Here is a 15,884-nt window from a genome sequence, read left to right as displayed (position 1 = left end):
CAGACATTTGATATTAAAGGCTGATCTACCAAAAATGATTTCAAGATATCAGCCAACTCTAAATGTTCTGTGTTTAACACAAGATTTGTTTAAAATCAAAAGGATTAGTTTTTGGTTTTGTGGTGTTTTGGGTGCTTTTTTTTAATAAAAATCCTTTGGCTTTGTCATGTAACACTTCAGTTACTTAAGTATGTTACACCTACAACTGTCACTATCAGACAAGTCTAATATACCCAGAAGAACTAAAGTCAGTTCCTTTCACACAAGCTATTTTCTATAAAGACATGTTGATTAACAGCATGTTCTTGGATCACGTTTTCTGTTATTTTAATGCAAGATTAATATCAGGCCAAATGCCTTACTGCTTCCTGAGTCCTGCTGCTCAGCATCCTGAAACACTGGCACAGAACAAGCACTCTTCCCAGCATCTCTAACTTCCTCGGAAAAAAAGTATGTGTTTCTGTAACATGACAATAATTTTAGACTCGAGCACAAATTATGCCTAGTTCCAGAAGGTCATCTGTGCATAAAGGCTATAAAAACACAATATTAACAACAACAAAAACATAATTCTACCACCTTTTCTAAATATGACTTTAAAAACCTCAAAATCTCTTAGCAAACAGTTCATAGTTCTGCCAGAGACAAAGAGAGTCAGTAATAAAAATCAACTACAAAGTTCAAACACTGATTCCATTGGTTACAGATGCTGAGGAAATAAAAGGGAACCAACAGCAGTGATGCTCATAAGCTCTTCTTAAAGAGAATTATCCTCTGCAACTGTCCAAGATAAAATACCAGGCTAGATGGGCCAATGGTCTGGCCCAGTAGAGCATTTCTGATGATTCTTGACACATTTCATATTGCTTTTTCCTTTCTTTTCTTCCTCTCACAAGACTACTATGATGGTTGCCATGTCTTCCTGTGCCGCGATTGTTTACAACTGCTTTTCTGAAAGCACTATTTCACAAATACGTAAACTTTGCCTTTCTCTAGTCCCTATTTCAAGTCTCTTCTGTACAAACTTCAGCAAATATCAAAGCATTTATAAAGTTAAAATACTTACAAAAGCTGCATGCCTTCCACGAAACCCACGAGTACACTGTTGCCTCCATGGTTTCCAAACAATAAATCCCAAGAGGTACAGAACAAACATGGATGTTTTTGCAAATGTACTGAAAAAAGGTTTGTTGTACTTTGTAAAAACATACTGTGGGAAGAAAATAATTGCAGTATCCAAAATTACCAATTAGGTGAGAATTCACAAAATTAACGAACAGATTTAAGTATATAGTCCAGAACAGTCTTGTTCCCAAAATGACAGTGCTGCACATATTGGCATGTATGACCAGAAGACACATGTGGCCCTACCTATTCTGGGGGTACCCTCTCCCATGCTATCTTAAATGCCATCAAGAAGGCACTGAGCCATTTTGTAAGATACAATGTCACCAGAGAAAAGCTACTTATTACATGTATCTAACTGAGCAACATATTGATATGCCACTGAATTCAAAGGATTTACATACAAATATTTTCTAAATGAAAGACCACTTTTATATAGCATAGTAATCACAAATTAGAGAAGATTATTTAAGTAACATTTCAGTATCAATAGTGATTCCACCAGCTCATTGGAAAAAAATTTTATTACTATAATGGCGTGTTAAGCACAAACATTTTTATATGCTTAGTTTCAAAACTGATACGGAACATAACAACTTACTGACAACTCAGAAACTTGAATTTGACAAGAATTTATTAAAAACTCAATTTCCATTGCTAAAGCTCTGTTGAAACTTAACAGGAAGCAAATACCAGATCAATTTCAAGATGGTGAATACATGAACTAGATTATAGCAAACTTGTCTGCAATTATCGGGCTTAACTCCATGACCCGAGTCCTTTGTTGCTCTGAACTATAATCCACCATACCACCTAGCCTGCAATGTTACAGCCCATTTGCTACTACTTCTCAGGAAACATATGGGCATTATTTTAATCAACATGGCAATGAACAAAATGAACTCCCTAATTACAGTACATAGTTATGAGCTTATGTTGTTTCATTTTAAAGTCATCAATAACACCTTCTGTCTTGAAAGCAGCAGTCACCGAGTTGAGCTTATTCAGAACTTTTAGTGGATACGGGTTAGTTCACTAACCCAAAGGGTATCGTCTTCCCTGTACTGAAAAGGTGGTTAAACACTACACTAGAACACTCATTGAGTGTTCAAGTGACCATGTTTCTGCTGCATTTTTCTCTTAAATAGGCTTTTATTTTCCTTTTAAGAAGCATGGAACAATACTTACAGAAGTAAGTTCTGAAGAGGCAACCCATATCACGTCAACGAGGAGAAGAATGACAATTCCTAGAGCCATTCGCCTACGCTGAGTGGATGAACTGCTCTGGGAGCTCATTCGATTCATGACAAAAACCCACACCATTTGTAACCTATTCAAGATTGATAAAGGAATAAAACCCAAAAGATTATAAATGGTGACTAAAGAAAAAAAGACAAAAACAGTGGAGGGCAAGTGTTGAAATGGACCCAATATGCCAGGAAACACGTTTATATTTGTTAAAAAGCAGATCTTTCACACATCTGGCATGAGATTTTCAGAGACATTAAGGGCAATTATAAAGTAAATCTAGACTTTTCAAGAATTTATCAACTATTCTACCACCGAAGCAAGCAAAAGTAGGTAAAACATTTGGAATTTGTATGCTACAAATTCTGCAAAATTTGAAACCCCTACATTTTGGTAAATTCAGATACTCTAAGCTGATAGTAGAAATTATTTTAATGTGTTGTGTCAAATACAATCCTACTAAAGGTAGTCAGAAACATGTTTAAACTTAAGCATTCAACAAATATTTCCAAAGACATAGCAACACATTTGGGTAAATTATGATCCCTCAAAGAGTAAAGTGATTCATGAAAAAAAAAAAAAAAATTAATTAAATTACACATGCACTTGATCTCAAAAGATTTACATATCTCTTTGGTAAGTTATGAAATACAGGCATGCACCAATTCTAGTGAAAACCTACCAAACTAAGAGTAAGCATACAATATATGCAACAGAACGCTTTGCCTATTAAAAAAACCCCAAAACATCGATAATGATTTTGAGTGTGCCCCAGTATGTTACACATAAGAATAATTAATTAAGAACACTTCATATTCTGAGAAATCAAAACTACAGCAGTAAACTAGCTTTAAGCTTGTCATGTAATAAAAAAGTCATGAAGACTTGCCAGATATTACAGCATAAAGTTTGGATATTGACACGCACAAACCTATTTTTCTTTTCATCTACACACCTCACAGCTCCTAGAAGTCTTTGTTCAAGGTAGTAATAGAAAGGCCTCAATCTGAGCATTTCTGGTGAATTATCAGAAAAGTACATCTAGGTTTAAATGCTTATAGCCAACTGCTTTTACATACTGGAAAAGTGTACCACTCAACAGAAAATTCTGAAAATATGGCTTGTGCTGCAAAAATTCTTATTAGGGAGACGACTATTTGCAGTTAAAACATTAAAATTTATGCAGGAGGTGAGCACTACAGCAGTGTGTAAACAGATCACAACCAACCTTCTTTCCTTTTCCTTCAGTAGGCAGAGTACTTCTGTTTTATTCAACGCAACGTTTTATTCTGTTTTATTCAATTCATTCTAAACACAAGAGAACAGAACTTATATTGTTTGGGCTGGCCAAAAAAGTGGTACATTGTGACTTTAGAGGGCTCAACATTGCACCACTTGCACTAAAAATAAGTATTAACATTACTGAAAACACTGAAGTTATATTAAGAGGTCACTAAAGTACTTTCCAAAAAAATAAAAGAAACGCAAGGCAAACAAGCTTTTAAAAATTATGCTTGTGTTTTAACTCAAAAAAATTACAAAGATTCACTGGACCTACTCCAAACAAGTGGTTAAGCATGAGCATACCAGACCTACATGCATTCTTATATCCACTAATGCTACTAGAAGCTCATTCAGATTTGTGATACAGCTTTACAACTGCCCATTAGAAGATGTAAATTTAGGAAAATCTTCAGTTTTATGATTAAAAACCTTCAAATACAAGTGACAGAGACTGAGGTCTTGCTCATTGGCCTACTCATACGAGAATCTTTCACATACTTTCTAATGAATCTCAGTAAGAGATGCATATGGTAGTTCTATTATTAACATTAACCTATTTATGTATATATTTTAAGAACCAATTTATTAGGAGTTAATTTGCTACAGATTACATACACCTTGCTATTTATCATCACAAACTCAAACACTCACTGTCTTTGAGAGAACTCCTCAAGGAACTGAAATCTAATTTGCCTTGATGGAGCAAATCCTGACTCTTCCAGTAAATAAAGGTGATCTGCTTTGCTAACACAGTTCGGTGATTTTAAATTACACTTTGTTTTTTCCACACATGTCAACATATAAACACGTACTGTCTTTTCACTATTTACAAATTATTTATGAAGGAGACAGTGCCACAACGTCCTCAGTGAGGAAGCTATGTGATTTCTTTTTTCCAGACTAGCCTATTCCTCAGATTAATGACTTAAGTGTCCAGATATGCACAAGTGCATTTGAGACCACTACACTGTTTCCCACCTTTGCCTCATGCCTCTCCTTTGCAATACAGTCTCTGCCATGTTCAAATCTTGCCACTTTCTCCTCTGTCTCTCAAAGGGCTTCTTTCCAAAGAAAATCAACAGGCAGGGTTCCTGAAGTATAATTACACCACTAGATCTATGGTGATATATTCCATGTGTGGCCATCAGTTCTGGATAATTATTCTACTTTTCTGATAAAATGGTGGGGCTGACAAAAGAAAGCAGAAGTCTTAAGTACGGAGGTGTAAAGTTATGAAAGACTCAGAACGGAATGGCAGTTTTTATTTGATACAGAATAAAGGAGAAAACACTTCTCAAAGAGAGAATAGGGATATTATCTTAAACCTGAGTAAGCTAACAGAAAGGGTTTTGTGCTTGAAAGCTTATAAGAGTATTTTCAGTTTTTATGAGTTGGTCTAATAGATACTACATATTATACTCTACAAACTTTGGCTTCATTTTATTATGACTCATAGCCTACAAGCCATTATATGAAGATATATCATATATAGCCTACAAATTGCTCATATGTGTGCATAATATACAGTGAAAACAGAAGCTGGGCATAAAAGAGTTCCAAAGAAGCTAGAAGGAAGAAATCTCATTCCTTGACAGGCTACAGTGCGACACATGAACAGTGGTAATGTATACCAGAAATGGGAAACACTCCAGCCTTTCACCGGTTATGTGCCACAGGTAGGAGGCAGAGAGGCAGCTGGAGACAGGAAGGAATTGCAGTAGCCTGATCAATTTGACACCTCTACATCACATGCTCGCATCCCTAGCTCTTCTGTTCTCACCACAAACTGCTTCAAAACATTGTGCATAGACATCACGCACAGAGATCATTGATGTTTATAAATATGTAAAGGGCAAGTGTCATGAGGATGGAGCCAGGCTCTTCTCAGTGACATTCATTGACAGGACAAGGGGCAATGGGTGCAAGCTGGAACACAGGAGGTTCCGCATAAATATGAGGAAAAACTTCTTTACAGTGAGGGTAGCTGAACACTGGAACAGGCTGCCCAGAGAGGTTGTGGAGTCTCCTTCTCTGGAGACATTCAAAACCCGCCTGGACGCGTTCCTCTGTGATATGGTCTAGGCAATCCTGCTCCGGCAGGGGGATTGGACTAGATGCTCTTTCGAGGTCCCTTCCAATCCCTAACATTCTGTGATTCTGTGATTCTGTGTGATTCTGTAGTTGCTTAATATTGTACTCAACTTGTCTACATTAGGCTTGTACAAATCCCTTGCCTTAAGATCCCTTGGCAGGAGGGGAGTAAAGGATGCTCGAATATCTAGTACTTCTTAGATAACAGGTCACTTATGAAGTTATTCAGAGCATAAGTACACATTGCACCATTTCTACCTATAAGCAGATTTTAAAATTCTAATTAAAGAGCCCACACTTATGTCTTTAAGCTGAAGCTTTTTATATGTTTCACTAATAGCTGCTATTACTTTCTCGTCTGACTACAAAGAGTCTGTTTAACATTTCTGTATACCTAATACAGCCCTTTGCTTGGTTCTTCCCTAACAAGGAAAAAAGCTTAACAAGGAAGGGTGACTACAAAGTCATCATGCAGCAACATGCACCTTCAAGCTGGTAGCTGACTAAAAAAATTATGAAGCAGCAATACTAAAATGCCTATAATGTTCAGCAGAAAAACAGAATGCTATTGAAACTTACATACTAAGTTTCAGGGCAGAATTAAAACCTGTAAAACTTCACACAGAATGCAAAGACAGACAGAAATTACTATTTTGAGAAGTTTTAGACAGACCCATCATCCCACTTATTGACAAAGCACTAGTATGCATGAACTTGTAATGAAATACGATTCCATGCACTTCTTTACATTTGGCTTCTGTAGAGTGACAGCAACATGCTCTGACAAAAATGAACATAGAAAGAACAAGATTTACGTTTCTCATACATACCTTCCACAATAACTGTAAAAAAAACAAACAAAAAATGCTAACAAACTTCACACATCATGTCAAAGTGATGACAGTCTCCTAAAAAGAAAAAAAAAAAAGCAAGCAAAGGTTGAAAATTTATGTGCATGTGTATATTAAGCACTTATCTTCGCAAAACGTGTTCTAAAATTTCAAGTTCAACAAGTGTCTACTGCAGCTCAAGTCCTAAATGATAGGGAAATACAAATATAGAACCTTAAGAATCAGTCCACATCAAAAATGCTAGCAGGACAGCACTGAATTGCAAGAAAACAGGATCACTTACTATTTTTGATATTTGAAAGAACACGACCCTTTCCTTATTAATTGAGTATAAGAGGCTCACATGAGAAAGAAGCAGCTGATGATATTCAGTTCTAAATTTTCAAGCTATGCAGAGAAAGGCTGTATTTCTTAACCCTACATTCCTAAGCAAAGACTAGAATTAGGAAGGTAGTAGAAGAGCATATAGGCTCTTTGTCCTTAAAATAATCTAGAAAGATAAGACACCTCCACATTATTTCTTGTGGAAGCCTAGTATCTTTCCATATTTTGATATAGTATTATTACTGTATCCAAAACCAAAAAACCTTACATAAAATATTTTTTTTTAATTTTAAACTCAGATCCTATAAAGACATTCAACAAAGTTCACTTTAAAATTATTATATAGGGAAAGAAACATTATACATAAGGGACTTCAGAAAAAATACTATACTACACCAATCGGAAGCCCATCTAATCTGCAACTATTTGCAAATCCACGTGTTGGCAAGTATATAGTGCTCCAAAACAAGGCACAACAAAACTAGAACTGACAACAAAGAATAATAAAGCTGTAAGTTTTATTGTCCAGAAGTGCTGGATTTTTTTTCTTTTATTATTCATGTGAAAACTTGCTAAGCTCTGTTTTAGGTACATCCTGTATCAACAGAAGTCACACCCTATATTAATAAGTCACAGATTAGTGCATAGAATAGCGGTAGCAGTAAGGGCAAAACTAAATGTTTATCCTAAATTTTGCCTTTGATTACATGTCAAGCATGGCTGAAAGTTTCTAAACTGTGAATAGGAGGCAAAAGTTAAACTGATGCTCTCCACCTATTTTAAATTAGATTAAGAGGTAGACTATAAAGATGGACCACAGAAGCCTATGATTCAGCCTCCACTGCACTCACCATGATTTACAGACTGATTAGCATCCAGCAAGTTCAAGCCCTTTACTACACAGTTCACCAAACTGGTTAAAATAAAATTTGAAGATGTAGCTTTAAGACACAGGCATGTGGTTATCCATCTTGTATACCACAAAGTCTATGTTCACTGTAGATCCTGAACACCTATTTAGTTCAGTGCCCTCACATACAAACAGTAGCTGCTGGTCATATTTTTCTTACACTACCAACCTAATTAGAGATCAAGATCAGTATCTCAGATAAGCAAGACTTAAAGCAGAAGACTTTTAACCATACAAAGTTTGAACAGTTTGTGCATGCCTAATTTATGCAGCCAAAATACAAAAATGTAGGAATAAGAAAAAAATTAGAAAGCAAAAAATATGCTTAAAAAATTCTTCTCTCCGTGCACACTAAACTAAATATCACTAAGAGAAAGATACCGTTCAGTTGCTTACTTTCAGCCCCTACTTAATCCATATGAGCTATACTCGAGTAAGCAGGTGCAGAACTTGCACCAAAATTCGGTTATTATGCAAGATATATATCTTACCCTCTATCAGCATGCAAGATCTGCTGTGCGCTGTAATCCTGACTGGAGCTGATCACACAGAACCCTGTTCAATGCTTATTACCAATAATTAACCCATTTCAGGATAAGGATAAAAGTTCAGCATATCAATATAACAACTGACACCTAAAATGAGAACTGTACAAGACACTTCTCTGGAAGAACACGGCTTCACCCTTACAAAACATTTAATTCATCAAGTGCACAGAGTTATGATAAATTTAAGCCACCAGAAGACATATAGGCTGAAATAGAAATGATGGTTTAAAAGCAAATACAATATTCTACCCTATTAAATATAACAGAAACTTCAGTGTATGTTTGCCTTCTCTTTCTATTATTAGGAAATACAAGTTATATCATGTGGAAAGCATATTTAATGTACCAGTTGAAATTTGACATTTGAAGGAATATTCATTTAAAAGGCATTTCTTAACATCATTATAATTTTCAGCAAATAGCATGGAGATCTTTTTAAGTCTTTTTTAATTTTATTTACCATTTTAACAGTATTAGAGTTGGAGCTGTCATCTTGTGGAACCATTTTTCAGCCAGTTACATGAAGATCATCTGCAAAAAAAAGATGAAAAAAATATACTTAACTTTCCTTGTCATGACACCGCATTTGGTTTTTAAAATGTTACAGTATCCTAGATCACTTAAGCTGAGTCACCACTTTAATTTATGACACACAGAAAAGATAAAAAACGGTCTCACTACATAGTCTGCAGTGTATGTTTCCCTAGCTGACTACACTAAAGCCAACAAGCTCAATAGTCTGCCCAGTTCTGGTGTTCTGAACACGCAATAAGTGACATCTGAGGACAGGATGTATAACTCCACCATTGATACCTCATGTGCAACCTTATTTCTGTAGCACTAAATGTTTCTTTGTGCAGATTATGTCTTTTTTCATATTAAAAGTTCAACCCTAAAAAAGAAAATCATATGAAGTTCACAAAATATGAAAAACTTCTATTGCGTTGACAATTAGAGAAGAGAACATCATGAGTAAAAGAACTGCCAAATCTTGCAAAACAGGAGTGTTGCCTCTAGCTGTTCTATGAGGAAAACACACACTTCCCAAAAAAGTACATCATAACAAGAATAACAAGAGACCCGAACAGCAGCGCAGTCACAAACTATGATGCAAGTCAACTTGAAATTCCTTCTGGTATTTACTCAAGATTATTTCATATACAATTTGAAAGACAACGTACCAAGATAAGGTTTGCACACAGAAGAAATAGTTTTAGTTTTTCCAGTTATACCAGCTGCTCCAATAATACAAGTCCTGGGATACAACCCCCACCCCTTTAACATGTACTGTCATGGTGATTCTCATTTCATATATGATTACTTTCAAGATAAGATAAACAGAGACACTGCCTTGACTCTAATCAGAAAAAAGCTGAAAGTAAACCGACACACGTTTTACACCCATCCTTCTAAATCTGGAAATGTACATTAAAGCAATGTTAATTTAACACAACTCTGACCTCCACTCAACTTTCAAGGAGTATCACGAGATGAGAGCAAAAGCAAGAATCTTCAGAAGAGATGGAAAGGTGAGCCTGATGCAACATGACAACTGTATTCACTACAGCCCTGTAATACTTACTCAAGGAAAATTTCCTGTAGAATCTGTAGAATATAGTGAGGCAAAAGACCCAAAAAAATAAACTGAAGCCAAGTTTTTCATGCCAGTACTGAGTACTGCAAGTAGAGATCATCATTCTTAGCTAAATAAAAAGTTATACAAGACCGAAGTTCGCACAGAAAACACACTAATTTTAGTACCAACATAACAGAATTCAGCTACACACGAAGAGGTGCTTCAGTAATCTGGCAGTGCACAATGTAACGATAATACTATCAAACTGTCATGGCACAGCTGGATCCTGGTATCCAAGGAATAAAAGGAACACTTGAAAAAGTTTCCTGTTCAGCACTCACTCAAAATCCATGAAACAAAGTTTCAAACAAATTTTCTCATATAGCAATAGTAATGCAGAATATTAATCTATTGCATTCCTCGGAGTCTTTACCAGCTACCAGAGTATCTAACCACATACTTCTCAGGTTCATTCATACAGCACCCCAGCATGACTACAACCCAGTTGGACATAAACATCTATGACCACATCGAGTTAGAAACATACTAGCTTCAGGTCATCAGAGTGAAAGCTGACAAGTGGAATTGATGTTGCCCTCCTTCTTACACTCCTCCAATAACATTAGAAGAAAATACTTAATGTCAAGCTGCCAAGGCCTCTTTAAGTGTCACCATGTACAGAGCAATCTTTTAGCCACCAGTAGCTATACATTTAATATTAGCTAAGAATTACAAGTGACACCCGTTTCACATGCTACCCATCTAATCTTGTCTAGTGCAAGATCTAAACATATCACGCTTTGTCACAGGGCAAAGAGCCACAGATAAGAACAAGCACAGCAGCCTTCAAAACTGCACGTCACTCTCGCATCTGAAAGCTGAGCCTTCCAGGCATGCTAGAAATCGGGAAAACCACTGCATTCAGACACGTGTTTCAGAGTGAATGGGGTCTTCCCCTTCCTTCCTGCCAACAGGTATCTTTGGGGAAAAGCAGCAGGAACAGAGAGAAGGAAATGAGTAAATCTCCTTAAGACAGTCAGAAAAAGTGTGTGCCTGAGGAGAAAGGAACATGGCTCAAGCCCTGGTGATTACAGAGGAGGAAGAATGAGTACCTGTCCTGCGCTCGCACGTAAAACAAACACTGGAGACCGCAGGGGGAAAGAGGCGCAGCCCAAGCAGGGGGAAGCACGAACCTCCTCGCCTTCAGGCGAGGCAGGACGAGCTCGTCACCTGCCACCTCGCTCCTGGGAAAGCGGAATCCCCCCGCACACATCCCCTCCCTCCCCGGGCAGGGCGGGCACGCTCGGCTCACTGAGGCGGGGAGAGGAAAGCGCTTTCTCCAACACCGCTGACACAAACGTGATTGGGACGGGGCCGAGGCCCGGCAGGCGGAGGGGAAGGGGCGACACGCTGCCGCCGACCACCGCTGGACGCCGGCAACGGCCGGCGGGAGACGGGTCACACACCCGGGCGCACCGACGCGGCGCTCCCGGCCCACGCGCGACGTGAGGGGGCAAAGTTCCCTCTCCGAAGCGAGGCGGGGCCCGGTCTCGCCCCCCTCAGCCCTGCGGGCCGGGGACCGGGCGGGCGAGGCCTCTTGCCCGCGACACCCCCGGCGACGGCTGACAGGCGCGGCGGGGGGGCAGCAGCCGCGCAATCCGCAGCCCGCCTCCCGCCGCGCACGGCCGCTTGGGGCTCGCCCCGTCCCCGCGACGGCGGCGGTACCTGAGGCCGCGAAGGGGCCCGGAGCTCCGTCCGGCGGCGGCACCGCCCGCGGCCCTCCCCTGCCTCCCGCCCGCCCTCTAAGATGGTGGCGTGCGCGCGCCGAGAATCCATCCCCGAGGCCGCGAGCGGAGCGCTGGCCCCGCCCCGCCCGCAGGCCGGCCCCATCGAGGCGCTCGGCCAGCCACTCGCCACCCCTGCCGGCCGCCTCCGGTCCCTGGGCGGGCGCGGGCGGGACGGCAGCGGGTGCTGCCGCGGCCGGGCACCGGGGAGCGGTTCGGAGGGGGCGCCTTCCCCTCACCGCCCTTTCTGACTGCTCAGACACCGAGCCGAAAGGTTGCGGCGCGTAAAAGCCTGAGGTGCCGGTGCCCGCGCTGCGCCGCAGCCGGCCCCGGCCGGCGGCCCCTCGGGGCCGGGCAGCAGCCGGGGCCGCGGGCCGGCGGAACGCAGCTTTGCTTCGTTTCTCGCTTAAAAACTCTTCGCGCTCCGCTGCCGGCCGCGCCGGTACTGGGCTCGGCCCCGGAGGGCTGGCAGAGGAGGGCCCCGCCCGGCGCAGGGTCCTGCCCAGAGCCGGCCGGGGGCACGGGGCGCCTTCCTGGCCGGCGGGAACGGGGAGCGCGGGGTCGCGGCTCCTTCCGATGGCGAGAAGCGGCCAGTGGGCTGGGAAAAAGTGTAGCAAACTGGGGCTCTTGCTCGTTCCATCAGGAGCAGGGCTCATCCCCTGCGGCTGGGGGTTTGCCTTGGCTCCCGGGGAGCGGTGCTGACTGCGGTCCGCACAGTGGCCGTCTTCAAGGAGAGAAGAGGTAGAACAGCTCTGATGGAAGAGAACTTCCTTCGGACAGACGAGCCATTGTCTAACATCTATAGTCTTTTTCAAGGCAGGGAGATAAGCAGGTCAAAAAAAGAAAGAAACCGAAAGATGGAGGAACAGAGAATGCAGAGGAAGAGCGTGGGAACTGAAGAACTAGAGATGGAGAAGTGGGATGGAGGTTGAAACTAGGCTGTCAGAAAGAGGGAAGAAAGAAAAGCCGAAGTGAGCAAGACCCTTGAGAAATGTCCTAAAATGCAGTGAGATTGATACCAGACGGTTTAGTAAAAGTAAGCCTCAAAGTACGCCCTAAAAGGCCTACTCTGTGTAACCTTTAGACAGAATAAACTTTCAGCAATTTTCCTTTCAGCTAAAATAACAGTACGTTCTGAAGCTAATGGTATGTTTTGAAGACAGGGTCTGCTTCTGGGACTGATAACACTTATAGTCATCACTGATTCTTGCTTGCGCTTAGTCTTAGAGAATCCAAGGTCTCTGTTAAATTCCTCACTAATTACAAAGAAGGGCCAGAGATAAGCAAGACTGTGAACAACATCTTTGTAGTGTCTTAAATGACTTGATTCACAGCTCTGGTGCCAGGAGTAGAGATAAATCCTGTAAGAATCAGAACAATATCTTCTCCTTGGAGCCACCTGCATGTGTCAACAGAAAGGCCTGGACCACGCTTGCGCAGAAGAGGGTTATACAGTGGACAGCATCACTATGGGGGGATTATGACCACTAGAGACCCACAGAGCCCACCCAAGACCCCTTCCCCAATTTAGTAAGCATGCGCAAAGACAATTACATAATATATTAGCATATGCATAAGGTTTCTTGGAATAGGTGGGCTTTACTCGGAATTGTATGAATATTCAGTTTTCTATAATGTATACAACGAGTGTGCTTCTGTCCCTCGGTGTGCATGCTAGGAGCAGAGATCCTCCATGCACCCAGCGCTGCAATAAACCGGTGTCGGCTTTCTAAACTGTCATTTGGTTTAGAGAGTTTTCTTGGTTACTATTTTCTGGTAACAAGATGGTGGAATCTTTGTTTCATAGTTACTGTAATCTTTACACTCTGCGATACAGTCTCACAGGACTGGGAAGTAGTGGCAACTAATTAAATTCTCAAAATAGATGTCTGCTGAGCTACCAATGCACTTTTAACAGCATAAAAAAAAGTGAAGTCGTATAGATGTATAAGCTACATTAAAGCACAGTTAACCTTAACGTTTAATTTTGAGATGCACAAGTTATTGACTAACCAAGCTGTAAAAGGAAATATTAGGCAAAGTTAAAATCTGCCAAAAAATAATGATTAAAATAAACTAGCATAGGCTTAGATGAAATTGCAAAATCAGGTTCTGGTCTTGTGTGTTTTGGTTTTGTAGTCCACATTACCTGCTTGTAGTCAGTGTTGATTAGTATTTAAGAATCAAGCTCATAATACCAACCTAAAGATAACCAAAGGTGTATGTAATGTGTTGCAGATTATTCAGTATTCACCTGCTAACATAAATGCATCTTTTTGCAAAGTTCAACTGTTACATATTTGGGGAATTTTATGGTAAAAACTGCTAGGAAATAATGGTAAGCAATGTATACGGATGAGTGGAAAGGTAACTAGTATTTAATTGTAATTAGGTGATACATATGATATAGCTGTGAAATTAATTTACGTGCTGTTCACACTTACAAACTGTTGAAATAAAACATGTTTCCCCCTTCCTACAAGTTAGTGATTGAAAAGATCTGTTATCTCTCATATCAGAATATGTTGTCATATCATCATATGTCTGGCTGAGTGTCACTGTTGGACTTGAATTATTTCCTTTATATAAATAAAAGTCAGTTCTTAAGAAGAAAAGAAAATCCTTTTAAGAACTTTTCATCTGAAACTGGTTTGGGTTTTTTTTGTGAGCCTTCATTTCTTAATATAGCTGTATTTTTATTTGCATATAGGACCACTAAGAGACACATCCAACAAGCTTGATGCCTCATAAAACTGGTTGTTTGAAGTAGTAAGATACAATCCCTGCCCAGAAGCATTTCTAACCTAAACAGCACAAGGAAATGCAGTGAATTATGATCTTGGTGCAAACTGTCCTTTTTGGATGTATTCTGAGTATATATCATAAATGATGCTGTATTGATTTGTTGTGCTTCTGCCCTCACTATCTTCTGCCTTGAAGCCAAAATTGCCAAAATATGCAATATGGTGCTTTTATATGAAATTTTGACTTTACAACTTTGGAAAGAGGTTTTAGGTAAAAATAATTTCTTGGACAAAACTGCAGGAAAATAGCAGTCCTCGTGCAGTGGCGCTTTCTGTGGAATTTGGAGGAGCTGAAAATTATACAAAACGTAATGACAAAAATGTGTCAGCATCTAATTTTCTTGGGTCTTGCACATCTTTGCTCCAAGTATTTATACTGAGACTCAGTAAACTTACATGGCTTATCCAAGGTCAGTTAGTTAAGAAGCAGTGAAACCTGAGACGACAACCAAAGAGTTATGACTACAGAGAATACACATAATACTTTTTTTTATAGCTAATGGTGCTTTTACTAAATAATATCTTGAAAATTATTATGCATAATTTATATTAAAATGGGGTGAATGTTTTATATTAAAAAAAAAGCTGCATGTGTTCTTCTGAACAGGCAACAGGGAAGGTGCAGATTCTCAGACTCTTCTGAGGCAGTGATAGAAAAGCTCTGGAAAAGGGGAATTCACCTTTGAGAGCTAACATACTAAAGCTCAGCTTGGTTTGCTGCCCCTGGCAAGTGCTGTCTCACAGTGCGTGGCAGTAGCTGGTGCTAGGGATGGCAAAATACCTGGAGATGTACAGATTTTCTCTCTTTTTTTTCCTTCAGTCTCCTTTGAGAGTGTAAAGCTTATGAAATCCCAACTGTGAATTAAAACCATCTGAGTGCAGCTCCACATGTCCTCTCTTGCGTGTGAGTTTTCTTCTTTATTTTTTATGAGGCTGTGCAGTTTGCATCTCAATGCAGTCACACAGCTAAATCCAACTTGTTAATGTTCTGATTTTAAACATTTTGACTAAGGCAGGTGAATGGGAGAAAACTGCAGTTCTTAAGGTGGAGTGCCAAACTTCTTTTCATCGCCGAATGAGGCACTTATGCTGTGGTTCCTGAGGCATTTGAAGAAAAATGGGTCAGCATTGTCAGAAGCCCAGAAGTTTGTACTTTTTACACTCAGAAATATCACAGGACTCCTGTATTTTTAGCTCTCGACTAAGTAATTTGCTTCCTATTGTAAAAGTCCGCATTATGATCCTGTGTCTTCTCTGAAAGAAACTATTATAAGAATGATTTCTTTTCCCCCCTTTTTTTACTGTTCCTTTTTTAGGAATTAGAGTTTCAGTAATCACA

At 40.0% G+C, this 15,884-nt stretch overlaps 1 protein-coding gene across 3 annotated transcripts in view; it reads right to left on the bottom strand.

Moving 5' to 3' along the window:
- The window catches only part of SLC35F5 (solute carrier family 35 member F5), a 35,268-nt gene extending 23,516 nt beyond the window's left edge, over nucleotides 1-11,752 (bottom strand). The window contains exons 1-6 of one of the 3 annotated variants that reach the window (XM_068407697.1): nucleotides 11,683-11,752; nucleotides 8,842-8,912; nucleotides 6,579-6,656; nucleotides 3,602-3,681; nucleotides 2,314-2,455; nucleotides 1,067-1,210 (exon numbers count right to left, since the gene is read on the bottom strand). In XM_068407697.1, the coding sequence (XP_068263798.1) occupies nucleotides 1,067-1,210; nucleotides 2,314-2,448 (279 nt within the window). In that variant the 5' untranslated portion in view covers nucleotides 2,449-2,455; nucleotides 3,602-3,681; nucleotides 6,579-6,656; nucleotides 8,842-8,912; nucleotides 11,683-11,752. Of the gene's footprint in view, nucleotides 1-1,066; nucleotides 1,211-2,313; nucleotides 2,456-3,601; nucleotides 3,682-6,327; nucleotides 6,369-6,578; nucleotides 6,657-8,841; nucleotides 8,913-11,682 lie in introns of those variants that run through there. The other 2 variants (XM_068407698.1, XM_068407699.1) reach the window with 2 other exon arrangements.
- Nucleotides 11,753-15,884: the final 4,132 nt, after the last annotated feature.

The sequence above is a fragment of the Nyctibius grandis genome, chromosome 9 (genome assembly GCF_013368605.1).
Source record: "Nyctibius grandis isolate bNycGra1 chromosome 9, bNycGra1.pri, whole genome shotgun sequence".
In the NCBI taxonomy this organism is placed as follows: domain Eukaryota; kingdom Metazoa; phylum Chordata; class Aves; order Nyctibiiformes; family Nyctibiidae; genus Nyctibius; species Nyctibius grandis.
Note: the sequence above shows the minus strand (reverse complement) of the source record. Positions and strands in the feature narration are given on the sequence as shown.